The sequence below is a fragment of the Megalops cyprinoides genome, chromosome 6 (genome assembly GCF_013368585.1).
Source record: "Megalops cyprinoides isolate fMegCyp1 chromosome 6, fMegCyp1.pri, whole genome shotgun sequence".
Taxonomy (NCBI): domain Eukaryota; kingdom Metazoa; phylum Chordata; class Actinopteri; order Elopiformes; family Megalopidae; genus Megalops; species Megalops cyprinoides.
In genome coordinates, this window is record NC_050588.1 from 8,956,808 (window position 1) to 8,984,465 (window position 27,658).

General features: G+C 50.1%; 1 protein-coding gene across 2 annotated transcripts in view; it reads right to left on the minus strand.

Annotated features, from left to right (window-relative positions):
- Positions 1-2,321: 2,321 nt before the first annotated feature.
- si:ch1073-335m2.2 (msx2-interacting protein) overlaps positions 2,322-27,658 on the minus strand; it is a 38,845-nt gene continuing 13,508 nt past the window's right edge. Inside the window, exons 3-15 of one of the 2 annotated variants that reach the window (XM_036531748.1) lie at positions 25,670-26,281; positions 17,616-17,773; positions 17,141-17,341; positions 16,786-16,937; positions 16,232-16,357; positions 15,497-15,610; positions 15,251-15,364; positions 14,641-14,741; positions 5,789-13,841; positions 4,410-4,769; positions 4,058-4,252; positions 3,698-3,856; positions 2,322-3,559 (exon numbers count right to left, since the gene is read on the minus strand). In XM_036531748.1, coding sequence (XP_036387641.1) covers positions 3,428-3,559; positions 3,698-3,856; positions 4,058-4,252; positions 4,410-4,769; positions 5,789-13,841; positions 14,641-14,741; positions 15,251-15,364; positions 15,497-15,610; positions 16,232-16,357; positions 16,786-16,937; positions 17,141-17,341; positions 17,616-17,773; positions 25,670-26,281 — 10,477 coding nt within the window. In that variant the 3' untranslated portion in view covers positions 2,322-3,427. Of the gene's footprint in view, positions 3,560-3,697; positions 3,857-4,057; positions 4,253-4,409; positions 4,770-5,788; positions 13,842-14,640; positions 14,742-15,250; positions 15,365-15,496; positions 15,611-16,231; positions 16,358-16,785; positions 16,938-17,140; positions 17,342-17,615; positions 17,777-25,669; positions 26,282-27,658 lie in introns of both variants that reach the window. The other variant, XM_036531747.1, reaches the window with a different exon arrangement.

Here is a 27,658-nt window from a genome sequence, read left to right on the forward strand (position 1 = left end):
CAGCACTTGTTAAACATTGTGTCTTATGTTGAGATGTTACCTAGGTTTTCTTCATCTGTACTGTTGTTAATGTGGAATTTTTTATGCACTATTGTACCTCAATTTTTAAGTTTCTGGACAAGTACTGCTGCCAAATGTCTTTATGTACATAGATGCTGGAGGAGCCCCAGGGGTATATATGAAGGCGCTACCTTTTGAAAGGTCTGCTGGCTTGATTGCTGAGGGGTGGCTGAACTCAGCTGGCTCATTTAAGGAGAGGTCGTACAGGCCTTGGACCTGCAGGTGGCACTGGCTCTAGGAACGTGCACACTGGGGTGCTGGGGTGCCTCCAGGTAGAAGTTGCTCACGAGGCCTGATCTAGGACCAGTTGTGCGATTTAGGTTGCAATGGAGAAAGAAAGAATTGTGACTAAGGAATCTGGTCCTGGATCAGCCCTTTCAGGCAACTCCTGCCTCAAAGCTGCCAATGCTAGTAGATGCATGCGCTGCTTTCATCGCCACCTACAGGGAGCATCCGGGAAATCGACCATCACGATACTACTGAAGACTGACCAAGGTCTTTCAATGGAGTTCAGAGCTGACTGCTCACAAAGACTCAAAATCAGTCTGTTAAAATCACCTGTGGTATATAGTTAAGGTGTGGCCAGGTATTGCCTCCAAAATTATGTGCATGTGTGAGATTCAGGCAAGCTTAGAATATTTGTCTCAAGTGTCATTGATAATAGCGAGCTCATACTCAAGCTAGCTAGCAATCAAGCTCATATTGCTCACCTTATATTCACGTTTAAATGTGATACGTTTCATATTTTATCACCATGTAACTTACATATGATTTCATAGATGCTTCTTGCTATAACGTAACCAAAGAAACACTCCACTGACTCCCTGTCGAAGAATGTTGGTAGATAAGAGGTTGCATAAAATGACATCACCTCAGACTGTGGATTAAACACAGAAGGTAACATTTCACCCACAGGGTGTGGAAGAATGTGCTAATAGGAGTCAACCCTCGTCAGTCATCTGTGGGTTATATTACATTGTTTGCTCAGTAGAATGCCCTAATCCGGTGCGATTTACGGAGCTTATACATATTTTTTTATTAGTTAAACACCTTGCTTATGGGCTTAACTGCAGCGCTCCACCTAAGAGCTGACCCTGCAATCTTTCAACTGCAACTCCACTTCCTTGATCACAACATCACACTGCTGTTACAATCTTAACCCCAAAAACACTTCCATTGTGACATCACCAGAACCAGTGACATCACCACAGCCAGGAACCTGGATGGGGTGTCAGAGGTTCATGGGGACAGTGAAGTGAACTGATGGGGTTTTATGGTGGACTAAGCCCAGGTCAGGATTCTTTGCAGATTACAGGGACCTATTAACCCATGTTACCTGTTGACCTAGTACCCACAGAACTACTCACTGCCACTGATCATTCAAAGGTCTGTGGAGATCAATGTAAATCAACATGAATTTATTTTACACACATCTTAAAGTTGCCTCATAGAGGAACAGTAACAAACACAGATAAAAATTATACATCGAGATGAAGGACAGCTCAAAAAGAAAAGGTGGTTATGATTCCTTTTTTTTTGTTACTTGTTTTTATTTGTGTATCAAAACTGTAAGTGCCTTCAACATTACCATGAGAGAGCTGTCAACCTGCAGTCGTACAAATATTTACACCACAAAAACGGAGACAAGGTTTGCTTCCTGTTTTCAGATTATACCTGGTTGTCCTTTTTTCTGGCTTCAGTACTCTTTTTGTTACAAGATGACGGTGGTGGAAGGAACATAAAGCAAAGTATAATCCAAATGAACACAGATGTCAAAAAAATGACTGTACAATGTGGTTCATGGAGACATCAGAAGGTGGAGAGAGAGAGAGAGAGAGAGAGAGAGAGCCCACAAGTACATATATTTGCCCATGTTACAACTTTAAAGATACAAGTTTTTTCCTCTTCACATTTAAAACCTGCCAGTCTCTCACATTTCAGCGAGGTACAGCCAGCACTGTCTCAACATTCCTTTCAATTTTCGACTTCAACAGGAAAAAAAATGGAACCAGAAAAATTGGAGGGGCTAGCCAATGTAGGGAGAAAACGGCTTCCATAAATTAACTTGCAGAATCTCTTCACAAAGCCTGAAAACCCAAAAAAAAAAAAGGAAGAAAAAATGACAAGGGGAACCCAGGATGCCAAGAGGGGCCAGAAATGGAACGAAATCTCAAAATACGGGGCAAAGTCAAAACAGAAGCACTTATGAATGAATGACGCAGGTCGTGTACGAAAATATTTTACATACCATTTTGTTTTCGTTTTTTTTTTCCTCTCTCAAAGATGTTTTGGCACAAATTTTTAAAAACATTTTTGTGAACATCTCGGTGAACAATGCGCCAGTTTCCTTGAAATTGTGTATGTTCATAGTTGGTTAGCCTGTTGCCATTTTGCAAAGTTATCCACTCGGGAGTCCAGGTTTCTTGTCTACATCTTTTAAATATATATAATATTTACAGAGTTCCAAATACTCCCCCTCATACCTTAATTCTTAAAGAAAAAGAAAAAAAGAAAAAAAAACTATATATATAGTCCGCTGTTGAGGCATCAAGTGTAAACTGTACAAATCCAAAAGCCCCCTGCAGAGTTCCCGGGGCAGGAAGCAGGGAGAGAGGAATTTCTAGCTGAGTGGCAGAAGAAAAGCAGAACAGAACCAGTAGAAGCAAGGATGATTACTCAGGCTGACATGATTTGCTCTCCTAAATCCCAACAGTATTTCACAGGCAATGTCTTCCAATGTACAGCTGAGGCTGGTGAGTGAAAGCCGAACATTCACTCAACTACATGTATAATCTGACTTTAAAATCTGAAATACAGTCATTGTTGTTTTTTTTTTTTGTCTTTTTTTTTTTTTCTTTTCGCCTTTTCCTCGACTTCCCCAATATAGTGCAATGATTTTTCATTTTCGGTTCCACTTTGTTAGAAAATTAAAAGATGAAATCACAATCGTTTCGATCAAAATGAAAGTAAAAATAAAAGGCCACCCAAGTTGCAACTGTCCTCCTCAGTTCTGTGGTTGTTCATCAAGCGTCCCCCCCCCATCCCTAGTCGGATTTTTGTTTATTTCTAAACACCTCCCCTAAATAAAAAATGCAACTCCCTAAAAAAGTAAAAATACAGCAGAGAAACAATCATAAAACAGACCGTTGTAGATCTAGCTTGACCCTTCCCTGTCTTCTCCAGGGGAGAGGCAGAGAACAGCATATGGAGGGCGAGGGTGGGGATCTGTTGAACAGTGTGAGCAGGGAAATTGACTGATCCAAAAATCCAGCTGAGCGCCCTCCAGAGTCTTCCTCACCCCTGCTGGGTGCCGAAAGGCTGGAGATCGGGCTGCTTCCACCGGGAGTTACGGGAAAAAGGGGGTGTCTCAGACGGAGGCGATGACAATCATGAGGTGCGGAGAGATGCTGGAGATGCTGTTGAGGAGGTCGGGTGCGAGCCGGGACAGGTGGCTCTCTGAAAACTCACAAGGCGGGAAAATCTGCAACACGTAGGCCGGCTACAGAGGGGAGAGAAGGGGAGACAAAAAAATACAGTGACTGAAATGAAACTGAGAGAAGCACAATTTGCACGATCATCTTCCCTGCTCACAGAAACACACACACACACACACACACACACACACACAGGTGCATACCTGGTTTGAACCGGGGTTGGGGACGTTGATTATGCCAGCAGCCAGCTTGGCCTGCAGATAGGTGATGAAGCCACTTTTCAGGGCATGGGTCTGGTTCAGGACATCCTCCTGGTCACGCCCACAAGGCAAAGCCAGCAGCAGGCAGTAGTCGCTCTCCACCTAAGCAACAAAAATCATTATCATCAACTCTGAGAAAAAGGCGTCAGGAAGGTGGGAGGTTATTACAGGATATGACACAGGACACATGCACATCCTAAGTGATTTAACACATTAATGTTGTGTATGTCTTCTCCATTTACTCAACAGAGAACGCCATTTGCTTTGATCTGGGAAAAAAAGGGGGAGGGGCTGGCTACTCACGGTCATCCTGCGAGCCACGCCCTCCAGCTGAGACGCCTCCAGCCTCATCCTCTGCGCGATGCGGAGCAGGGGGCCCCCCTCGGGCGGCGGCAGCGACCGGTGCGCCAGCACGTTGTTGCCGGAGACGAAGTGGAGCTGGACGGCCGCCGTGTCGCTCTTGAGCGCCAGCAGGCCTTGCCACACGATGGGGTACTTCTGCTCGAGGGGAAACGGGAGACATCCGTGAAGAAAAAACAGTGAAATTTTCTCCCCCCATCATCCCCTTTGTGAACGTCTGCCCTACATGAGTTATAACGACCTGCTGCTACGCTTTGACCCCCTCCTCTCAGCCCAGCTCCCCCTCCCGGCTCACCGTTAGCAGCTGCACCATGTCGACGGGCCGGTGTACCGGGTGCTCCGGCTTGCCGTCGAGCCGCGCTGGGGGAGGGCCGGAGGAGGACGGGGGCAGCTGGGCCGACAGGAACGGCTGCGAGCCCTTCTGCCCCGCCGCCGGAGGCGCCAGCTCCATCTTGTGGGGCACGGGGATCGGGGAGGTGTAGGAGGGCGAGCACGTCTCGGCCTGGCCGCGGGGCAGGTGGGGCAGGTCCATGGGGACAGCGTGGCGGAGGTGCGAGCCCTCCGAGGGTTTGGGCTCCCCTCGCTCTGCCGCGGCGCCTGAGGAAGACAGCTGGGGCGTTTTGCTCCGGTGGCCGTGGTCCCCGTCCTGAAGACCCTGAGGACAAGGCAGAATTCAAGGGAAGGGGTGAGAGAATAAGACATTAATAGACCTCGTAAAACAAAGCAGTAACAAAAGATAGGAATCAAGAGGAAAACCATGACATGTGAGGCTAAACTGAGGTACACCTGAACATCACATGGCACAATTAAAATCTGTGGTAATTGAATTAGCAGCGGCAGCAGAAATGCTAAAGCTACAGCATGTCCTTACATCCTTAACACCGCAGGCTCAAGATAACTTATCTACCTCGAAATAGCTTCTGTAGCATTTCTATATTTAGCTCATTTCATGTCCCCTTCACTATGGCAATATGCATTTCAGTGCATGAAAGTATGAAGACTGCAACAGTGTTATAAATTGCCACTTACTACCACGATTGGCATGTAAACTACTGTCCATTTGCCCTTGTACATGCGCTATTTAAGTCATCCTTGTATATGAGCTTTTGCTAAATGACAAAAGGCCAACAATCCCCATTTCAGTCCAGACACACTGCATGAGCATAACCTGCGTCAACCCGTACCAGAGAGGCTTTTCTTTATCCAGTTCAGGAATACACAAGAGTATTCAGAAAATTTCATGTACACCAATTCACAAGTCATATTTTGTATCTAAGCAATTGTAATCAATGTGATTGCTGTTGTAGGACATGTCAGGGACAGAGTGAACTTATGCCTTCTATCCCCGAGAGGGAAAACAGGCAACAGAACAGGGTGAGGAAGGGCTTATCTCAGCTCTCCCTCTCTGCTCTAATTTGCGAGGAAACTGTAAATAGTAACTGTAGTAACTGTAAATCTTTCCTGATTTCCTCAGAAGGACGTTTGCGCATGTAATCATGCAAGATACACAGAGCCAATCAAATATATGATACTAAAACTAAGGGGTACATGCACACATACACAGGAGGCGCATACGGCTTTGATGGCTGTTGTTATAGGGCTAGCTAAAATTAAATCAAATACTGACCACTGTTACTACACACAGTCGCAATGAAGGGGCAGAACTGGACTCACCTGGGAGGGTGTGAGGCTGCGTGAGGGCAGGTTGATCCCCAGAGGGGAGTGAGCGGTGAACTGGGGGTGGAAGCCGCGCATGTCGCGGGTGTACACAGACGGGTATTCCGAGAAGGAACCTGCCGCCCCCGCGTGCATCAGCGGGACCCCTTGAGAGGGCACCATGACAGGCACGGAGGGGTGGACTCCCATGATCCTCTCTCCGTGAGGAGAAGGCGGCATCTTCACCTCCAGCGCTTTCGGGGCATCCTTCCCCAGCACCCCCTTTCCCACCGGAGGGGTTTTGGAGGAAGAGGACGACGAGGTGCTGCTGGAAGAGGAGGAGGACGGGAGGGCCTCGGGGGTTCGGGCCTGGCGGGGCTCGGCGGCCGAGTGATCCAGCTGGTGGTGCATGAGGATCCGCACGTCCCGTGACGGCAGGCCGTACTGGTCCATCCGCAAGCCGCCGTGGTGCAACCGGTAATCCGGCTGCATCACCATCACCTCCGGCTGCAGCTGCGGCACAGACGGCCGGCGTAGGGCCTGGTGGAAGTGTCTGCTTTCCTCCTCTCCCGCCATGGAGCCTCCGCTGCCTCCGGCCGCCGCTGCGGAGCCGGGGTGAGCCTGCAGGACGATGTCCCTCATGCCGGCGGGCTGGGGCGTGCTGGAGCGCTGCTGAGGGCCGGAGCGGGGGGAGGCCAGTGGCTCGGGGCGTAGCCCGTAACCCATGGCGGACAGCGGCGGGGTGTTCAGCCTGACCTCGCCCTGAGAGAGGTGCCCCATGGGAACTGTCTGCGTGACGCTGTGGGGGGGCATGATGACAGACTGCTCCGGGTGGTGCACGTACTGGGACATGGCAGGCATGCCCGGGCCCAGAACCACAGGGGTGCCGATGGGGGAGGCGGAGGTACTGGGTGGGCACGTTTTGGGGAACGGGGAGGGCGAGTGGCCTGACATCCGAGGGGAATGGGGCTCCTGCTTTATCCCGCTCAGATGCGGGAGAGCTCTGTCAGTAGGGGTGCTCGGGCTGGAGCCCACATGGTTACTAGCCAGGGAGGGATGGTGAGGGCTCATGCCAGGACTTAGGTTTGAAGGCTGGGATGACTTGCCTGCCTCACTTTTCAGTGGCAAGGGTTCAGCTCCGACCCCTTTCTTTGCATGCTGCGTTATCATGGCCTGGTTGTAGACCAGGACCTGGGGATTTCCCGCAGGTTGCTGGATCATCTTCACAGCCCCCCCTTGCTGAACGGAGTGGTACGGCATTTCAGATTTTTCTGAACCTGGACTCTCTTGCTTGATGGAAGAAATGACTGGCTGTGTGTTATAGGGCTGGCCAGCCAAGACTCCACCACTGTGACCATAGCTTGTGGGAGTCTGGGAACCCTTCGGAGTTAGCGGCTGGGAGGGGGTAAGCGGCTCCTGTTTGATCTGGGACTTGGACACCGACTGCTGGAACTCAATGTCAACTGCGCTGGCTGGCGGGATCTGGCTTATTTTAGCACTGATCCGTTGAGGCCCCTCAGTCTTCTGTCCTGAGTAACTCAGCACCACGACACCTTCTGAGGTGTTGACTCTCAGGCCTGGGCTGGACCCGGTGCTGTAAGCTGCGCTTTCCACTCCGGGACGCCCGATGCCGCTCCCTTCCTCCCCCATGACCAGTCCGTGGTACCTGTTAGTCTCATTGACACTGGGTCGGTACTTCTGCTTAGGCAGCTGCATGCCCGCACTGCGATTGCTCAGCGAGATCCGTGGGGCCTCCTCTGAGTCAAAGGGCACGGGGATGCGGCTGATAACAGAAGTGGCAGTAGAGGCAATGACAGAATTCATCTTCTCGCCGAAGGGCTGCTGTGTCTCAGGCGGAGGAAGCGGGGGCGGTTGCTGGAGAGCAGGCTGGGGAGTCGCAGGCGACGGCTTCTCTTCAGGCGGAGAGGGCCTTGCGGCTGCCACGTCAGGCTGCGCCTCGTTCTCTGACATGCGAGGGTCAACGAGGGAGGTGGTCAGCAGCGTGCTGGGCACAGAGCTGCTGCTCGAGGCCGATACATACTTGGGCTCCATGAGGATCTTGCGCAGGGTGCTGGAGCTGGGGTCGACATCAGATGCTTTGGTGTCAGGGGGGTTCCCTGAGGGAGCCACCACAGTGGTCGCTGCGGGTGCAGAGGCAGCAGCTGCCCCCACGGGGGAAGACGCTACACTGACTTGAGGCACTGGAGCAGAATGAGCCCCAGTGTCCTTTGATCTGTTTAGCCAGTCTGGAGGAGAGGGAGGCAGTTTGCCAGAGCGCGATGGTGTGGAGTTCAGGTGGGTTGGGGACAGTGTGAGGGAAGGGGCTGCTAGTTCAGAGGGTGGCTGTTCAGAATTTACAGGGTGGCTAATGCGTTTGTTGAGGTGAGGACTCTTGTTGCCTGAGTGAAAGGCAGACTCTTGCGGTTCAGGCTGCTCAACTGGGGGCTGCTCTGCTTCCTTGGGGGTGTCCATAGCCCCTGCTATCACACGCCCCATGTCCTGCTTGCAGGAAGCAGTGGATGTAGCAACAGCAGCTGCTGCTGCCGCTATGGCACCACCTGCTTTGGGTTTGACAGTCTGTGTCTCTTCAGGGATGGATTCTGGCAGCTTGATTGCAGGGGGCTCAGGTTCAGACACATTCTCCTCAGGGGCCTCTCCCTTCCTACTGGCACTAGCCTTCCGGCTTCTGGACTTCTTTTGAGGTTTTGGTCGGACTTTACCTCCTTTCTTGGGTGTCTCTGGTGGAGGGGACTCCTCCTGAGTCAAAGATGAGCCACTGGTAGCTGGTTCTGCACCCTTGGAGTCTGGACTCAGAGGCTGCATCTCTGTGTCCACATCCATGATATTACTGATAGCCAGGTGTGTCTCTGGCTCCATGGCCTCACTAGCAGAAGGCAGCACCAATGGCTCTGGGGTGGGGATGAGCGCAGTATAGGTTGAGGGCGCTGCAAACGCATCCGCATCTGCAGAAATGTCTTCGGCAGTGATAGAGTCAATGGCAGCAGCCAGTTCAGTCTCACTGGCAGGGTTTGCTGGCTTTTCTTCCTCCATTTCACTCCCTGGCTCCTCAACAACAGGAGGAATCAATGCAGGGGGCTCAACGGGAGGCTCTTTGTAAGGCGGCAGGGTGGGATCTTCTGTCATTTTGGCGATGTTCTTGACAGCCTGCTCCAGCTCCATCTGCTGGGCCAGCAGGGCAGCAGCTGGGTCTACCGGGGGCTCTGCATCAGACAGTTCCTCCTTGTCCTTGGGGCTGAGCTCTACCACCCCTTTTTCAAAACTGGGCGCCAGTATCTCATCTTTGCTGGAGGCACCTGGCTTTGTCTTCTTTGGGGAAGCCTCGTAAGGCTCAGATTCATCTTCACCAGAGCGCAGTGCACCCTTCACTTCATCAACACTAAGCCAGATCTCCAGGTTTTTCAGGCTAAGCTTGTCATCAGCTAACGGCTTGGTGTTGCGCGTCAACCTTGCTGCTTTCCCTTTACCACCCTTCTCCACTGGCAGCCGTTTCTCAACTGCTGCGGGCTCTGCAGCTTTTTCGCCGGTTTTATCCTCATTTTCTTTCCTGTCTGCGAGATCAGTTGTTTCTTTGTCCTTCTCAGGCTCTTGCTGGGTTGCATATTGTTTGGCCTCCTCCTCTTTTTGTTTCCTATCCTCCTCTAAGGTGTCTTCTTTAGACCTGTCAGAAGAGTCCTGGGCAGCTGCAGCATCTCCCTCTGTGTGATCTACCCCCTGAGCTGCACTGTCAAACAGTTTGTCTGCTTTGCCGCCTTTCCTACCCCCCTGACCAGCAGGTGGGGAGCCCTGACTTGACTGTACTTTCTGTGTGCGGGGTGAACGCCACCCTTCTGCTACCTTGCTGACTTCTCCACCATTTCCAGCCTCTTTGCTATCTATCTCCTCCGCCTCTGCTGTTTTAACTGGTTCCCCCTTCACAGGTGATACATCCTCCCTCGGCCGGCGGGTTTTAGGGGGCCGTCCTCGTCTTGTGGTGGTAGTGGGCGCGGCTAGGGTGTCCTGCTGTGGCTGTTGCTGCTGGGTGACCTCTTTGTCCCCTCCACGCTTCCGTGTAGAGCGGGGCGACTCCGGCACATCTTTAGCAGGCTGCTGTGGGGTCTCATCCTCAACTGGAGTGGCATAGACTGATCGCACATTCCGACGACGTGTTCTGCTCAGGGGTAAGCTCTGTTCGGAGCCCTGCTCAGAGTCAGCAGCATGGATGGGCGATTTAGAGGCCATCTTAGCATCTGAGGCAACCTTGGAAGCATCTCCTCGTGGAGAAGATGCACGTTTTGATTTCTCTCTGTCAATGCGCTCACTCTTGCGCGTGGCCTGTTTCTCTGCATTTGGTGCTTGGGCCACAGGAGGTTGTGGTGCTGGCGGGGGAGGTTTAGCCCTTTTGCTCTTGGACTTCCGAGTTGCTGCTACTGGCTCCACCTCTGTATCATCAGACACCAGTGTCTGAGCCTCAGGGGGTTCGTCAGGTTTCTGCTGCATCTCAACATCCTGAGGTTTTGCCTTAGCTGGTGGGGCCTCCTCTTCCTTTACAACTAAGGCCTCCTTTCCTCTAACAGACTCCGTAGCATCCTCCTGCTTGGGGGAGACAGAGCCATGGAGCTCAGGGGGCTCAGGGTCAGGCTCAGGCTCAAGTTCTGGCTCCAAATTGCTCAGTGAAGCCCCAGGAGTAGGAGGCTTAACATCAAGGAAGGAAGAGTGATCCCCAATTAATGAGTTTTCAGTTGGGATCCTGGTTTCAGGAGCCTCCTCCTTTGGTTCCATTTTAATGTCTGTCTCTGAGGGGACAGGCTCAGGCAGCATGATGCTGACAGGGAGAGGGGGCTTAACATCCACCTGAGGCAAGGACGGGGGTGATGAGACCTTCTCAGCCTCCAGATTTTCTTCTTTTGTCTGCAAGACTGGATGATCTGGAGACACTGTTTGGACAGTGGGCTTGTCCTGTGGTAGAGGCACTGGAAGAGAAGCTGAAGCTGGGATAACTGGAACAGGGCTGCCCGGTTTCAATTCCGGCTCCAGTGCTGGCTCAGATACTTTGGTTGGCTGCTGCTGAGGCTGCTGTTCTCCATCCTGTGGCTTCTCCATCACATTCCCGTCCACGCTGCTGCCTCTCTCAGGTTCCCTTGGCCGTTGATCCCTCTCTTTCTGCTGCTGCAGTTCCAAGAAGCGGCTATGAAAAAGCACCATTGGTTCCTGCTGCAGGTCTACTCCACATGTTCCAAGCTGCCCATCTATTGCTGCTTGTTTACTGGGCTGCCGGCCCAAGCCTAGCTCTGGGTCTTCCTCTTTTCGCTCCAGGTGCTGCAGGCGCCGGGAGTCCTGCTCAAATATGGAGCTGTGAAGGAATCGGGAGGCAAACAGCTCCTGCCGCTCCTGCTCCTCCGGTTTAGGCTCCTCTTTCTTGTCATCAAGCTTGCCCTCTGAGTCGGTGCGGATCTTCTTCTTCTTCATGTACCAGGAGGGGATTGGCCGTGGCGTGGACTCCACCTTTTCCTTATCCTTGCTGCTGCGGAAGCTGGCAAAGCGCGAGTCTCGGTCCAGGAAGGACCAGTTGTCTTCCCTGGAGGAGGAGAGAGACTTAGCTCTTTCCAGCAGAGCCTTGGTGTCCGGTGTGATGGTCTGATCCAGTGCAAAAGAGTAAAACTTATTTCTCTCCAGGGAGGAGGACAGCTTAAGGTCTGACAGCCTCTCTTCACGGTCTCTGAAGAAGTAAGAGAGGGAGGTGGAAGGCTTAGGGGAGTGGTGTTTATTCTCTCCATCCTCTTCAGAGTCAGACTGCACCTCCCCAGGTTCCAAATCATGGAGGCGCTTACGGATGCTCTCACGTTTCACAATGCTGCTGGGGAAGCTCATGTCCAGCCGCAGGTCCTGCTTCACTCGGCTCTCCCAGCGCTGTTGCACTTCCTCCTCACTTCCCAGTGATGCAGTTTTCAGCTTAGGGAGCTCTGATTGGGCAGGCCGGGTCCTGCCAACTGTTGGATCCAAGCTGTACTTCAGCAGGTCCAGGTGTGAGTAGACTTTATCATCTACCTTAGGTGACTCTTTGGCTTCTTTGACAGCCACCAGATGGGGTGAGTTAGAAGCACTCTCTTCCTCATGATAGGAGAACGGTCGCAGCCCTGGAGGAGAGGATATGTTCCGCTCTAAATCGTCACTTGCTTGCCGAGAACTCCGATAGTTACGTTCCCGCTTAACACTTATATCACTTTCGAATGCCTCCTGCTTCTTGCGTTTGCTGGGCGGGGAATCATCTGTAACATCCTGAGGAGGCTTGCCCACTTCATGCACTAAGCTGCGATGCTCAAAGTCCTCAGTGTCAGCACCTCGGGGGCTCCCCGGCTTATCTTGCTTGTCAGACTCTTGCAGCTGCTGCCGAAGCCTCCTGTTCTGCTCCATCTGTTTGCGGTAGCTCTGAGAGTGGTCAATGTCCATGGACAGACGCTCTTCTCCCACCCCTGTAACTTTCTCTTCAACCGTGGCCTGTTCACAGATACCTGCGTAGTTCGGTCGTTCCGGCTCTTTTAAATCATCCTGATCTTGACTTCCATCATCAGAAAACATCCGTGCAATACTAGGGCGGCCCTGGGATTTTACCTTACCGGTAAAGTCTGAGGGGTCTGCAGCCTCCTCTGTGGGTTCCCCAAGTCGTGCCTGTAGGTCCAGACTGAGCCCCACGGAGATGCCCCCAGACTCGTGGCCTTCTTTTGGGCTTGAGACAGTAACCAGCCTCTCTGGTTTTGGCTTCTGGTGTCCTCTTTTGTGTGCCTCTTTTCGCACTACTTTTCTCTCACCCTCCGTCTCTTTTGCCACGGCATTAGGGGCTCCAACATCCACTAGCTTCTTAAGCCCGAGTCTCCCCTCCTCTTCTTCCTGATTGACCCTCTTAAGCCGATCAATCTTCCCACCCGCATCTCCGAAACGTCTCTTTCGTGCAGCTGGCTTATCGGTTTCCATGGAAGAATTATTTCCATCAGTTCCAGGTTCTGATTTTGGGTGCTTCTTGAGTTTAACCTTGCCATCCTTGTCCACAACCTCCACCTGGCTTGCTAAGCCTTTTTCCTTAGCTGCTTTCCCCTGCTTAACTGAATCTCCTTTCTGAAGATCTAGCCGCGAGAGCACTCCTTTCTGATCAGCTGGTGGAGGTGGGGGCAGTGACGGGGAACGAACACTATCATTCTCACCCTTCTGTCTCTGCTTCTCAGAGCCAGCTTGGTCCAGCACCTTTCCTTCTTTTTCCTTGACACGTGTAAGCTGCACCACACAAGGAGGCAGATCAAGACGCCCCTTGCCGGATCCATCCTTCTCCTTAGCTGGCAGCTTGCCTCCTTTGGTTCGTGGACCTGCCTCCGGGCTAGCTTCCCGATCTGGTTCAGGGTCCGTCTCGGAAGAGGGGATGCTGGGAGACGGCACCTTCACCTTCCTCGCCTTCGTTGCCAGCTTCTCCCCTTTGTCTTTGTCAGCCTTCTCCTTACGCCCAGCTCGTTTGTCCTTCTCGCCGCTCCGCTCCATGTCGAACAGCTGCCGCTCTTTCTCCGGCTTCTCACTCTTGCCGTAACGCTCAGGCCTCACCTTGTCAGGCTTCTCGTAGCGTGGAGGCGAGATCGAGCTACAGCTGCCGCTTCGCTCAGAGGAGCGGCTGTAGATGCGCCGCTCCGTGTCGCTGGGCATGCGTTCAGACGGGGACGGTGAGGCCGTGGGCGTCGCTGGGCGCCGGGGGTGGGAAGGGCTCTGACTCCTCTCGATGGTGCGCCGGCCATGGTCACGTTCACGGTCCGTCTCAAAGCGCTCCCTCTCTCTTTCCCGCTCCCGCTGCAGGTAGCTGTACTTGCGAATGTCCTGCTCGTACGGGTCACGGTAATCCCTGTACTCGCGGGGATCGTCAAAGTAGCGTGGATCATAGTAGTCGCCTTGGTAGGGGTCCCATTCTGGGTAAAATTCGCGGCTGCGGGCAGCGTACTCGCGGCGAGGGTCGTCTGCATAAGCGCCCTGTGCACGAACATTCTCATAGTATGCCCGTTCCGCTGAGTAGTCATGGTACGGCGGCCTGCGTTCATCTCTGTCAAAAAACAAGGAGGATGGGAAGCAGACATTAGTAAATCCTAGGAAATCATCATTCATAACTACCTTAGTTATCATAGTTATATTACCATCATTTCACAATAGTCCATTATCATGCCAACATACCAAAATTAGAGTACATATTCATTAATTATACCATACTTGTAAACATTGGTAACTAAATGCAGAATTGCTCAAATTTGGATGCCATGGAATCTATTTGTTACTGCTAAGTATAGATATTTGAGTTAAATCAAATTAATGCAAGAATCAAGAATTTTGCATTAAAAATCGATCACGGTACAATTATCAGTTTGCTTGGTCTCACAAATCAGTATTACATTCATATGAGCCTGGCACTGTAAGAGTCCAGCAGTCACGTTGTGCTGCACTGTCCTGGCAATACTCTCATCCCAGCCGAACGTAAAGAGAAAACCGGCGTGACATTAGTGTTTACAAACACAGTTTCTGCTGGGTTGAGCCGTTACAGTCCCTGAGGAGGCCGACTCAGCTCTCCGCGTTTCACTGTCTATTTCTGTCTCAGCCGGAGCTCAGGGTTCACTGTGAGGTAACAGGCACACTCCTTCTGAAATCGCAATTTCTCTCAGAAGTCCCTACTCACAGCGTAGTCTAGCCTTCTTGAGCCTTCACTAGTCTTCTCAAAAATCTTATTAAAAGTACATTCTATATTTTCATATTGGCTCAATTTACTACATATAGGAAAGACAACTATTTACAACTGTTCACTGCACTCCTTATCGCCTCCTCTACAACAGAATGCATATTGAAATATGAACCTTCTCTCAGACAGGATTTCATAGAAGTCTCTGATGTCCTGCCCTGATGCCTGCATTGAGCGGTAGAATGCCATCTGACTCTCTTGGTTGGCAAAGTCCACCTGCGGAAAGCAAACGGATGTTATTACAACACAGTTCCTGCTGTCAGGAAATCTATCACCTGAAGAGACCCTACACAATTAAAGTGGCAGCCGTTCCAGAGTACGTATGGTTGCCTAAACAGACCGTGCTGTTGAGAAGCAAACTGAGTTCAAATAACTCAGAGGCATATTACATCAGAACCGTTACATAACACCATTAATGAAGACTAATGTAGCCACCATGCAAGCGGTAAAATAAGATCAGCTGGGTCCCACTTCGTAAATTTCTTACTGGCTAAAACAAAAAAATCTCTACCAGAGGGCAACAAACTAAACTTTTCACATTCAGGAATCCTATATTCTCTTCAGGTAGGACACTGTTAAAGATATTTTGAAAAATGTTAGATTTACACCTTAACAAACTCGTGTCCTACACAGAGATGGTACGAATGAGTCAACAAATACCCTAAGACGAAATACCCTACAAATTGTAAATGGTTATTTGACTCTGTGTAATTGTCCTCTCCCACCTTGATTTTGTTGCCCCCGATCTTCCAGCCCTTGGTCTCCTTGACAGCAGCCTGTGCGTACTCGATGTTGTTGTACAGGATGAGGGCCATCCCTTTCAATCTGTCGAACACGACCTGAGTGAGGGACAGAGAGAGAAAGAGGAGCAGCGCAATTTTATCCGATTTTCTCCTGTTTCAGGGAGCAGCGAAACGAGGCGGAGGAAACGGGGGGGGGGGGGAGGGGGGGGATGAATGAGCGCCTTTTACCTTCACCACGTGCCCGTAGCGGCAGAAGTGTCGCGTGAGGTACTGCTCCGTGATGTTGGAGGCCAGGCCGTCCAGCCACACGCACGTCGTGGGCATGCTCTTTCCAAATCCCAGCTGCGCAGAGGAAGAGAAGCAGAACCCGTGTTAAAAACATTGCCACGGCCATCAACAACATGCTGCTTTTAGTCCTTTTAGCGCTGCGGATAATTCACCTCAGATAACGAGAAGAACAGCAGGACCTAGCATTTAACAAATTTCCCAGAAAAAGATCAATCCACAATCAAGTTCTCATGCAGAACGTGCTATCTTTACATGGAATCGTGCAAGACATGCTACAGCAACACATTTAAATACACTGTTCATCACCTTTATCCTTCCATTGCAGATGCAATACCAGCAACACGCATCGCCGCGGCACAAATGCCGCAAGAAGCAATTTTCTGCTCCCTCTCCTCTGTACACAGCTCCTCTGGCCGAGGAGCTCAGATTTTCAATTTTTCAAACGCGTCTCCACCAACAGCAGATGAGAGTGTACATAGCCAACTGGCTAAGAGCGAATGCCTTGTAAACACCGCAAATGCTTTATGTGTTCGCCAACACAGCTAGTCAAAATCCGGTAAGCCGATTTTCCGTTTCCGCTCCGCAGTATTTTTCTGGTCGATGGCGGTAGTCAAATCGTGACATAACGATGAATATAAGAAAACGGCTATGTGAGAACAACGATGAGTGCCACACCTTTAGCCTGTTGTTGCCCAGGTACTCCCCATCCATCTTCTTGATGGCCTTGCAGACGCTGGCAATGTCACAATACTGCAGGAAGGCATACTGTGGCGCGCCGTTCACCTTTTTAATGTCAATGTCCTGGAGGGAAAATCAGGAGAGGAGGTGAGTACGCAACACATAAGATCAGACCCCACAAGTACCGCGCATTAACTCACCAGCATCTACATGCAGAAAATGCGGTTTACATGGGCACAAGAGTATTTATGCACCTATACCTTACTTCACCCTGAGCAAAGAGCAAAACATCTTTGAATGTAGTGTACTCAAACACTACATTTACTTAGCAGATGCCCAGATTTAGAATAATGTATGTAGATTACTCTTAGCGATACAGTTTGATATTTTCTTAAGATGTTGTGGCCAAGTGCCTTGCTCAAGGGCGCAGCAGCAGTGCCCCACCTGGGAATTTGACTGTCAGCCTCCAGGTTACCAGTCTGATCCTTTACCACTATGCCGCACAGTTAAGCTGCATAAGCTCTTGTGCACTCTTCCTAATGTGAACGTACCACTATCTCCCCAAAGCGCTGGAAGATGTTTAGCAGGTCATGGTAACTGGTGGTCTTCTCCAGGTTCCCGATGAACAGGGTCCGCGTGGCTTTCGGGTGGAACTCGTCTATCCGCTCGTCAAGGGGGCGGAACTCATTCTCGCTCTCCGTCTCTGAAAGAGAAAGGAGAAAGGCAAGGAGAGAGAGAGGGTGTGAGGCTCTTCAGTGTTACCCAGTGAATGAATGAAAAATAGATATGCTATACCCTGAACCTAGCATCCTTTTAACATTACATTAAATTTATATTTCTACTTGGATAAAATGAGTCCATGCAGGAAAGCCACAGGGAGGCGCTGTGGAGTCGGCGGGAGCTCACCAGGGCCATTCCAGGCAGTGACGTCGATCTGCATGCCGAAAAAGAGCTTCCCCTTGGAGGCGCTGAGGGCCTTTTCCTGGTCCTCCTGCTGGCGGAAGAACACCAGGCCGTAGCGCTCCTCAGAGGCCCCATGGATTTGCACCGACGTCACCTTCCCATACTTCTTGAACTCGTGGAAGAGGCCATCCTTGAGGCTTGTATCTGAGCAAGGGAAAAGGGAGAAGCTTCATGTAGCCGAGCTCTGCAGTGTGAGTTAGCATGCATACCCGCCCGACAGATGGGGGCATCACCCATAAGAGGCAGAACAAGAGGCCATATTTTCAACATGTGGGTAATCCACACACAAGACAACGAGTACCATTGTGCAGTACAGTTCCTGAGGTGTGTATCCAGGGGTGTATCTCGTAATGCATATGTTGTACTTATATGGGGTCTATCGGAGTATACAGGTGTCCAGGAGTGACTGAGGCCTCACCTGTGGAGCGCACGGGCAGGTTCTGGACCTTGATGCCGAAGCTTTTGCGTGGCTCGTCCTTGTCCAGGGCGGGCGGTGGCTGGGAGGGAGGGGCCGGCACGGCGGCGGACTGCACAGAGCGCGCCGGGGACTCATCACTCGAGCTGCTGCTGGAATCACTGCTGCCGGAGAACACCACCCGCTCAGAGGCCCGAGTCACATAACACACACATACAGATATATACACACACACACACACAACCACACACACACACACACACACACACACACACACAACCACACAAGCACACATATACACACACCCTTCCACCCCCCTCTTTTTTTCTGTGCCTGCATATTATTGAGGTGCCTGCATGAAAGCTGGTTTGAAAACAAACAAAACGACAGAAACTGAAAGGGAATATAATTATTGTAGTGCTACTTTTGTTGCTGTTGACATTCAAATTCAAAGAAAGTCTAGTGAAGCTACTAACTGTGCCACATAATGACATTCCAGTATGGCTAGACAATAAGTTTGCTTGAAATATGTGTGTGCTCATCTGACAGAATAAAAGATGTACGTACCATTTACTAAGTCAGTAACTACGTCAGTATTTTAAGGTATGACCCTTCGCCAACCCCATGGGGATGCACATCACCCTTGCTAATCCTTACCACACACTTTCCTCTCTAGTAAAAAACAGCACACAGTAAAATAAATTATTTAAAACTGCTCACCCACTGAGTGCAGCTACAAAGGGGCTCCTTGCAGCCCAAGGAAACTTCATTCATTGCAATACAACTAAACCTACTGAGTTTTCTATATCTATCCTTTCATTTCGTTGGTATAACGCATTTACTTGAAGTATGTAGCTCATTTATGGGAAGAACCAGCAAATGAAAACCTCTGAATTTCTCACTCAATAAAGTCAAGATATTAAATTATCAAAGAAATAAAAATGTCTATTTCTATTTGGTCTTGTAGAGTATCAGGTCAAGGCCAGGGCTAGGGGGGTGGGGTGAAGGCCAGGGCTATACCTGGCAAGTTAAGTAAATGCTGTAATGCCCATCGCCACCCTGAGGTGCAGATGAGGCTAGCCTAGCTCAAGCCTGACCCTAGGGCAAGCAGAGTCAAACGAGACCAAAGCGTGTTGGCTCAGCGGAGATGAAAAGCAAACTGCAGAGGTCTGCCTTTTTGACCGCCGTCACTTCCCAGATGCGTGCAGTATCGCATTCTGCGGCTCTGGCTGCAGGTGAAGTAATGGAAAGGCAAAGGTGCTGCGCCAATAAGGTCATCCTGCTTTCAGCTCTGCAGTGTAAGATGAGTAATACCATCCTTACAGAAGCACAAGAGAGACATGAGGTTGGGTGGCATTTTACCCTTTCTAAAAGGGAGGGATCTTGTTATGGAAGATGTACTTAGACCACAATGCAACCGTATCCTTCAGCAGTATAGCAGAATCAGTGAGCAGCTGTCACTACAAAAAAACAGGTGGTAAAAACGTTTGGAGTAAAGACAGGGAACCCCACACCACTGAATACAGGCTTGGCTGTAATTACACCTTTCGCCACATGGTGGCAACCTAATCTCAGTTTCAACAATGCAATGCAGGCTTCTGAAGCACAGCCCTTCTGAGATGGAAACAAACAAATCTGACACTGTACGGGGGTCAACCTCACCCTGCCCTGAAACAGCCGCTTGTAATACCGGTAAGATACATCAATTTGCACCCTTCACATTCAGAACAGGACATCCGCAAGACATCGATGTAATCGTAACCCAGGGCAATATTATTTGCCCACCTATGGAACACCAAGGCAACAGGGAGGAGATAAATAGAGTAACTAGAGGAGGGACGAGCACAGGAGAAAGGAGAAAGGACAAAGGGTGAGGCGACAGTACCAGGGCTTGGGACGGCACTACTGCTCTCAGAGGACAAAGGCAGGCATGTCTGCGGGGCGTGGGATTCTTACTGCTCGTGCATGCATGTATGCATCCCTGTACAATTCTGTATTATGCACATACGTGTATTTTGTATTATACATACACATACATGCATACTATGTATAAAATAATTTATTGTATTATCTGAATTCATTTCACAATATTAAGAAATATTCCGCACTGTAGAAGAAAAAAAAAAAACTTAATGATGACTGAGAAATTGAGCCATTACAGTGAGGATCATCGAAAGAGAAAAAGTCTGTACAATTGTGAAGAAGCACTCCCTTAATACATGTGCACGCGCGCGCACACGCACACACACACACACAAAAATGCAAGCACGTGCACACTCTCCCTTTCCCCACCACACAGCTCTATGGATCTCATTCTCTCACACAGAGGCACACACAGACACACAGGCGCACACACACAGTAAGAAGCTTAAGATCTGAGAGAGAGAATCCTCCTCTGTTCAGACACCCCTCCCCCTCCCCCCGCCACCCAGACACCTGCTGACACGCGGCACAGATTAACCCCCGCAGCGGAGCCCTCAAACACAGCTGCTCCCCGACACAGCGCGCCCCTCCTCTCCGCACACAGTATGGAAGGGGAGGGGCGCCACGGCCAGACCGCCTTCCTCAGAATGGAGCGCACGCACACCCAGACGGCCCGTGCGCCGTCCACATTTCATCCCCTCCCGACACTCACCCTCTGCGTCTCCGTTTTACACGGGCCTGCCTCCTGCTGGTGATGTCACCGTAAATGCTTTCATTCTCAAAAGGAATACCCTTGGTGCATGCAAAAAAAAAAACCTACATTTAAATCCCTTTATGGATTTTGAATTTTTTGTGCTGTGAACTCAAACGCCCTCCTTTTTTAGACCGGTTATGAAGAGTAAAAGACAGGATGCACAAGTGTGGTGCGATGCAGGCCGCCTGTTGCCTGGGGTCAAAAGGTTAAAGGCCTAACTTCCACTCCGTGCTTCTTACCCACACTGCTACGGCCCGGCATTAAAAGGTCTGCAGCACAAGGGGAAAAACCCATGAGTCAGCTCGGCCTCCATCACGGTGAGGCCAGGCCCACAAACACACACACAAAACACAAACACAGACACACAAAACAAACATACTCACACACACACACACACACACACACACACACACAGACAAACACACACACAAAACACAAACACAGACTCACACACACACACACACAATCACAGAACCCAGGCCAGCATTCCAGAGGAAAGACATCCACACCGGGAGAGCACGGTCAACACGTTAAACGGTGAGAAGCTCGGTCACAGCCGCGAGGGTGAGGTCTGGGAGATGTTAGGGATGGAGGGTCCGCTCTGCCATCATCCAGACTCGCACCCCCTTGCATACGTCGATACGTTTTAACACAGCGTGGAGGAAGCTGTAGGATTTTAGCAGCATCTGCAGTGTGTGGAGACCGTTTGCCTTCCCTCTGACTTCATGTTTACGGTGCACCTGCAGCTGCTGTTTGTGTGTACGCGCATTTTGCTTTGTTCTGAGAAAACCACAACTCTCCCACACCGACGCACTCACACACAGCTCTGGAGTCTGCCACTGCTGCCACCGGTACTTACGCTTTGCTTTTTTTTTTTTTGGTACCTTGCTTTTTTAATTCAGCAAGTAACATCTGTGCCAAACGCGAAAGCCCCTCAGTTACTGCAGTCTTATCTCCCTCGCCATCTTTACTTTTCAAGAAAGGCGGTATCACTTCTCTCATTTCTGTCTGCCGTCCACTCCGCCGTCTGCTTCTGACTGCTTCTGTGTGGGTAATACACTTGTTTGTGTACTTCTCTTCCTACAGATCAGTCAGTCCAATATTGTGAATGTCAGGCAAGTTGCAGCGATGGTACTTTCTATGAAACAACTTGAAACAAATAGCTAAAAACTTGTGCATTATATTGATTGATGCTGTAATGATGCCAATCAACATTTGGCTGGCAGTTCTGCCAGATGCTAGCAATTTTCTGTTCTAAAATTATTTCTTAAAATCCACCTCCATTTTAAATTTATTCCAGTATAAATTTCAGACCTTTCCCCAATAATTCCTTATAAAATCTCCAACCCCCCACTATCATATATTTTGCAAACAACACTTCTGTCTTGGCTTTTTTAAAACCACTAAAATTGGGGGAATATCTGACACTTGGCAACCCTGGACTGCAAACCATGCCTTTTGCCTTTCCTGTCATATCCCTCTCTCATCCGTTTCACTCTCAGCTCCGCCTCCCTCCCTCCCTCCCTGGAACCGGAAGTTCCGATAACAGAGGCCAGGCCTGTGGGAGTGGGCAGGGAGCCAGCGGTGACCAGAAAATTCCAGTTCAAACCGGATCTCACAGGGAAAGGGGGGGGCTATACACACACACAAACACAGAGGCAGGCAGTGAGAAAATGCGCCAGCCGTCTCTCTCTCTCTCTCTCTCTCTCTCTCTCTCTCTCTCTCTGTCCAATGTCCCGGCAGCATTTCTCATGAAACAAAACAGTGAAACAAAGGTGCACACAGCGTAAACAAACCACCTTGCACAGGCGCTGCACCAGTGCTAGCTCTGTGCGCTGTGTCCTACACGCGCCCTCACGGTCATGCAATCCATTAGCTGCATTCACAACCACAAACACGAATGCTCAATTTTTACCTACTCCATATTCTCACCCTAATGATACCATTAAAGACCAGCTTTTGAAAAGAAACAGCTCTTTCTTCATATCAATTACTGGACACAAATTTTACAACAGCAGAACCGGGTGTACGTCTCCCGCCAAATATCATTTGCATGGTACAGACCAACAGACCATCTTTCTGTGATAAATGTAAAGCTACTGCAGAACCCTGGCTGCCACATCAGCAGCCATATTCTATAAACATCCCTTCCCAGTAGTACTGTGAACGTCACCTCAATTGTGGGCAGCTAAAAGCGGGGGGGAAAAAAGCATTTTGCTGCAGCATTTACTGTGTCAGCATAAAGTGCGCGCACTACAAAGCTTCTAATATAATTAGCAATGTGAACGCTTGCCCTGCAGCCCTCGGCTTGTGAACCGAACGCCCCACACCGACGCGCTGGTAACGTGACTTCCTTGACCTCCTAATTGCTTTCAGGCTTAAGGGGGTAGAATGAACAGCAGTAACCCCCCGGAGGTCATTAAGGACAGCCCAGCCCGGAACGCCTCATCAATATTACCGGCACCATAATACACACATGCAGGCTCCTTTTCACTGTCACGTGCCTGGGGAAGCAGGCAACCAATGTATTTCTACACTCATCTCCTAGCTTTGCAATCGCTCCCACTCCGCATCTGTACTGCTAGGCCTGATGTAACACACTCAGACTGCGAACAGAAATGCTGTTCATGAGCTAGTTATCAAACCCTGTACGGGACAGCATCTAAACAAAGGGAGATTCATCACAGGCAGTGCTGATCTAGACAGAAAAGGCTGATTATTTTAGCAGGAACACAAGTGCCTTTGTGCTTGCAATAATGCTCTCCTGCAGTTTTTTCTTTTTCTTTTTTTATAAAGTGTGAGTGTAAGAGGCGTGTGGATGCCTGTGTGTGTGTGTCCGTCTCTGTGTGACCGTGTGTGTGTGTGTCAGTGTCTGTGTGACCGTGTGTGTGTGTGTGTCAGTGTCTGTGTGACAGTGTGTGTGTGTCAGTGTCTGTGTGACCGTGTGTGTGTGTGTGTGTGTCTGTGTCTGTGTGACCGTGTGTGTGTGTGTGTGTGTGTGTGTGTGTGTGTGTGTGTGTGTGTCTGTGTGACCGTGTGTGTGTGTCTGCCTGTGTCTGTTGCTCCCTCTCTTAGCACAGTTTATTTAAGGCCACATAAGTCAGTGGAGCTGCAGGACGAGGAGGAGGCGCGTGTGTGCGCTGAGCAGATTAACTGCCTCCATCCGAGGCAGAGCGAACGTGAGCGGCCGTGTGTGCCTGCCGTCTCCTGCCCCCCCCCCCCGCGCCGGCCAAATCTCAAAGCACGGACCGCGTCTTAGGCAGAGACCGGGCCCAGGTGGGGGACAGAGACAGCTCCTGCAGCTGGGAGCCAGGGGGTTAGAGTCTCCCCGCTGTCCCCTTTTCTAATCAAAGTCATAAAGGGATTCCAAGCGGTGTGCAGGTTCCCACGGGAATTTTTCCCCAATTTCTGCTATTGAAAAACTGAAACGTTCTACAGTAATGAATTTTGTTTTCAACAAAAATAGCTCAAGTCTTCTTAGAGCACAGTCCCTCACCTGTTCCGAAACTGGCCACAACTACCAGATTAAAAGCTCTAATTTCTCCTGTTGCGTGTTTCTAAATGACCAAACAATTATTCGGACAACTCTCAATCAGTTAAACACATGCCAAATGAGAGAAGTTCATTAAAAATAACATCAAACTCCCACTCAAAACACTCGTTTTTGTCTCAAATGTGAAAACTGTAGATGTGAACACACGCAAAGATGCAACTAAGTGTTAGCGTCTGGGTGTGACATTTAGCCGTCAACCCATTCTTGTGCATAAAATGCGACCGAGGTTGAACTTGACTCGAGGCCTGTGGCCGTGACATACCCTCCCTGTACCTCTGTGTCGTGACAGCGGAGTCTGCTGTCCGTGAAACCGAGCGAAACGGAACCGGCGCGATTCCCTCTTCTCAGAGGCAGAACTCAAGCCCCTGTTCGATTTATCACAAGAACACGGGCCCTCAGTCGTTTGCTCCCACGACAACGGCGGTTAGCATGGATCAGAGCGCTGCAGAGACGGCGGCTTTTCCCTGTCTACAGACACGCCACCTGTGACTTCACGCCCGAAACTATTCAGCTGGCAAATCAGACGTGCATCGAACACAGACACACACCCTTAGGAAAGTCAGAGCATTCCGGAGTAAATATGTTTACAGTGTCAAATGAGTTTGGGGACACAGGTACGGGTACACCGGGAAGAAAAAATGAATTCAGTACAATTTTGAGAGTTACACAACTTAGCAGTGACACTGAATGCTCAATCACAAACTGAATATTTGACTACGATCACTAATGAATGAACCAGATCGGTGCTCAAATGTTTCTTGATACAGCTGTTTGTTACTTCTCATCAATATTCATAAGGAGACCCTAGGAGGCCTGCACTGAACCAATAATTCATTGATATTAATTTCTCTTTCCCAGATATTTGAGTGAAAGCACTGAGTCATGCAGTATTCATACACAGAACATAAATATTTGCAGTATATAGGGTGAAAAAAAGTGGGGTTTCATTATTGTAATACTGCCAGGATTTAATGCTCAAACATCAGATTAATCTCAATTAACAGCTCGAGCTCAATGTTTGCAAAGTGAAAATGGATTGACATCAAAAGTTCCATCAAATTCTGACAGAAAAACCTTTTGTTTATGTACCGATTAATTCATTTTTAATGCCTCAGCAGATGCTGTTATAAATAAATAACACACATTATGTGTGTGTGTGTACCTTCCCCCATCACAACTTAAATTCAAACCCGACACCAATGCAACTTCAAATGAATTAGCTTGCTATGTAATCTCCTTTGCACAGACACACCTGGTTGATCTCAGGAGAGAATTTACACCTTATCAAGCTATGCCTACATTGGCAATAACCTACATTCCCATGTCTTACTTTTCCTACTGCAAATCCAACAATGCATATTAATGCATTGGCTATTAATGCTCTCTGAAAATGTAAAGAAGCCATCTTTACAAAAGGTCTGCAATCAGAGAGGTTGCGCTACTGAAATTAGAGTGGAGAAGGAACAGCAATCCACCCTTTAGTGGCTTAGTGAGCGGTGGGGAAACAAATGTTGTGCTGCATTGACCACAGATCACCTTAGCTAACACGCTCACCTGGATAACATGCTGCTCATCTACTTGCTTGCACAGCTCCTAACACTTCAAATGCTAACCACAACTTAGGCCACTCAGCTCAGGTATCAGGGAGGATCAGAGACACCAAGTCTCCAAGCACGTCTCGACAGATCCTGAAGACAGGCCCGTTTTCTCAAGAGCTATGGAAAATACACATGAAAACTAGGGATTTTAACACTACAGATAAGACAGAAAATGGGCTGAAGTGCCCATGTGGAAAGGTGTGACTGATAAAAAGACGGCGCCACCTACCTGCCGCTGCTGCTGCTGCTGGTGCTGCTGACGGAGTCGGAGCTGGAGGAGCGGCTGCGGGAGCCGGAGCCGCTGGGGGAGCGGGGCGCGCGGGACGGCTGGCTGGCCAGCCGCTGCGGCGAGGGGTTGCGCGACTGCGACGAGTGCGGGGACCTGCTGCGGCTGTGGTGGTAGGCGCGCTCGGCGCGGCGGCCCCGCTCCTCGCGGTACAGGTCGCGGTGCACCACGCTGGCCAGCGCGAAGGGCTCGCGGGCGCAGGGCTCGCGGCCGCGCGGCTCGTAGCGCGGCTCCGGCGTCTCGAAGCGGCTCGGGCTGCGGCTGCGGGAGCCGTAGTAGCCCACTCCCACCGACGAGGAGCCCCCGCCGCCGGCCCCGCCCACGCCCCCTCCCGCCCCGCCCACGCCGGCGCCTGCCCCTCCGGCGCCCCCACCGGGACCACCCACGCCGCCCCCGCCGCCGGGGCCGGAGCCCGCCCCGGCCCCCACCAGCGCCCGGTCGCGGGGGTCGCGGTAATAGTCCGTGTCGTAGTGACGCTGCCGGTCAAAGCTGCCGCCGCGCTCGTGGTGTCCATAGGCACTGTGATCATAGGCACGCTCCCGCCCGTCGGAAGCCCTGAGAGAGGGAGGGGGGCGGGGGGGGGAGAGAGGGAGAGGGAGAAAAGGGTCAGTTTCACTCAGGCTAAATATACCAAACTCACCCCAAAAGCTAAATGTCACACCTAGTGTTTATCATTACAAAGTAACTTTTTCAATCAGTAACATTCTGCTCAAATGCTTCCTGCATTCTAAGCATTTATTTGCCAAGACTGCATTAAAGAAAATCACATAAATAGCACATAGTATGACATAAGTCAATATAGGCAACAGGGGAGAGCTATTACAGTACTTAAAGGCTAACGAGCCTTAATGGGTGCTCTTTCACAACAAGCCAAACCACACTTCTTTATTTGGCATCCCAAAAATGAAATATGTCATGAAAACTCAAGATCCAAACCCAACAAGTTTCCTTCCACTTTAAGAAAAAGCCTCACTCTTGACTAATTCTTTAGAAAAAAAAAATCAGCTCCTCACATTCCAAGCGATGGTGAATTTTTTTGAATCATTACTGTGACCAGAGGCATTCTTCTCACTGCTGTCCGAAGCAAACCTCAACAAAGCAACGCTCAAAGCTCTCTGCTTAAATTCACACAACTGCTGGCACACATCTGACGAACGGAGGTTTAATTCTGGCGGTGGTCATGTATCAAGGCCTTAAATGACAAAAGATAACACATTTTTACACGGGCTGAATTTACACAAACTCGACTTTTCCCCCAACGGGCCTGTGGTGAGAAATATGCCAGTCTGAATCCAGTCTGACGTCAATGGTGAAATCTCTCTTATTCAACAGCTCTAGAAGTTTTTATTTCACACTACTTAAAGTCTGCACACAAGAGCCCCATTTTCTCTCAACGGCATACTTAACCCATCTTTCTGTCATCTCCACAGGCCCTTGCAGCCTGTGCTAATTTTGATTTATGTCTTGTTTTGGTTCCCCTGTGTAGGTTCAGAGGGTTTTAACCTCACGTCATGCTGAAAAACTCTGGCGGAGAGCTCGGCGTGGTATGTTATCTAAATTACATCTTCACGCAATTTCCCATGACCAATCGCCTTGAAGGGGGTCCCTCCAAATCATGTAGTCTGCATTCGGCTTTTGAGTCTTTTGAGGTTTTAGGTAGGGTGTACACGTTGGGTTTTCCCTTTTTTGAGCATTATAAAACGCAGCTGTGAAAACGCTAGGCTTTGCAGCTGACCATCTAAGGTCAGGCATGTTGCACGCCCACGAACGGAAAAAAAATTTGTAACGAGCGACTCTCTGCGTGACCGACTTTTTGTCCTTTCAGCTCCTCCACTGAACAGCACTGTCGCGACTTTAAAGTCAAAGCGGTGGAAAATACTACAGAGGCAAAGCTCTGGGTATCACCGCAGCCTCGGCGTGCGGCTGACAGCA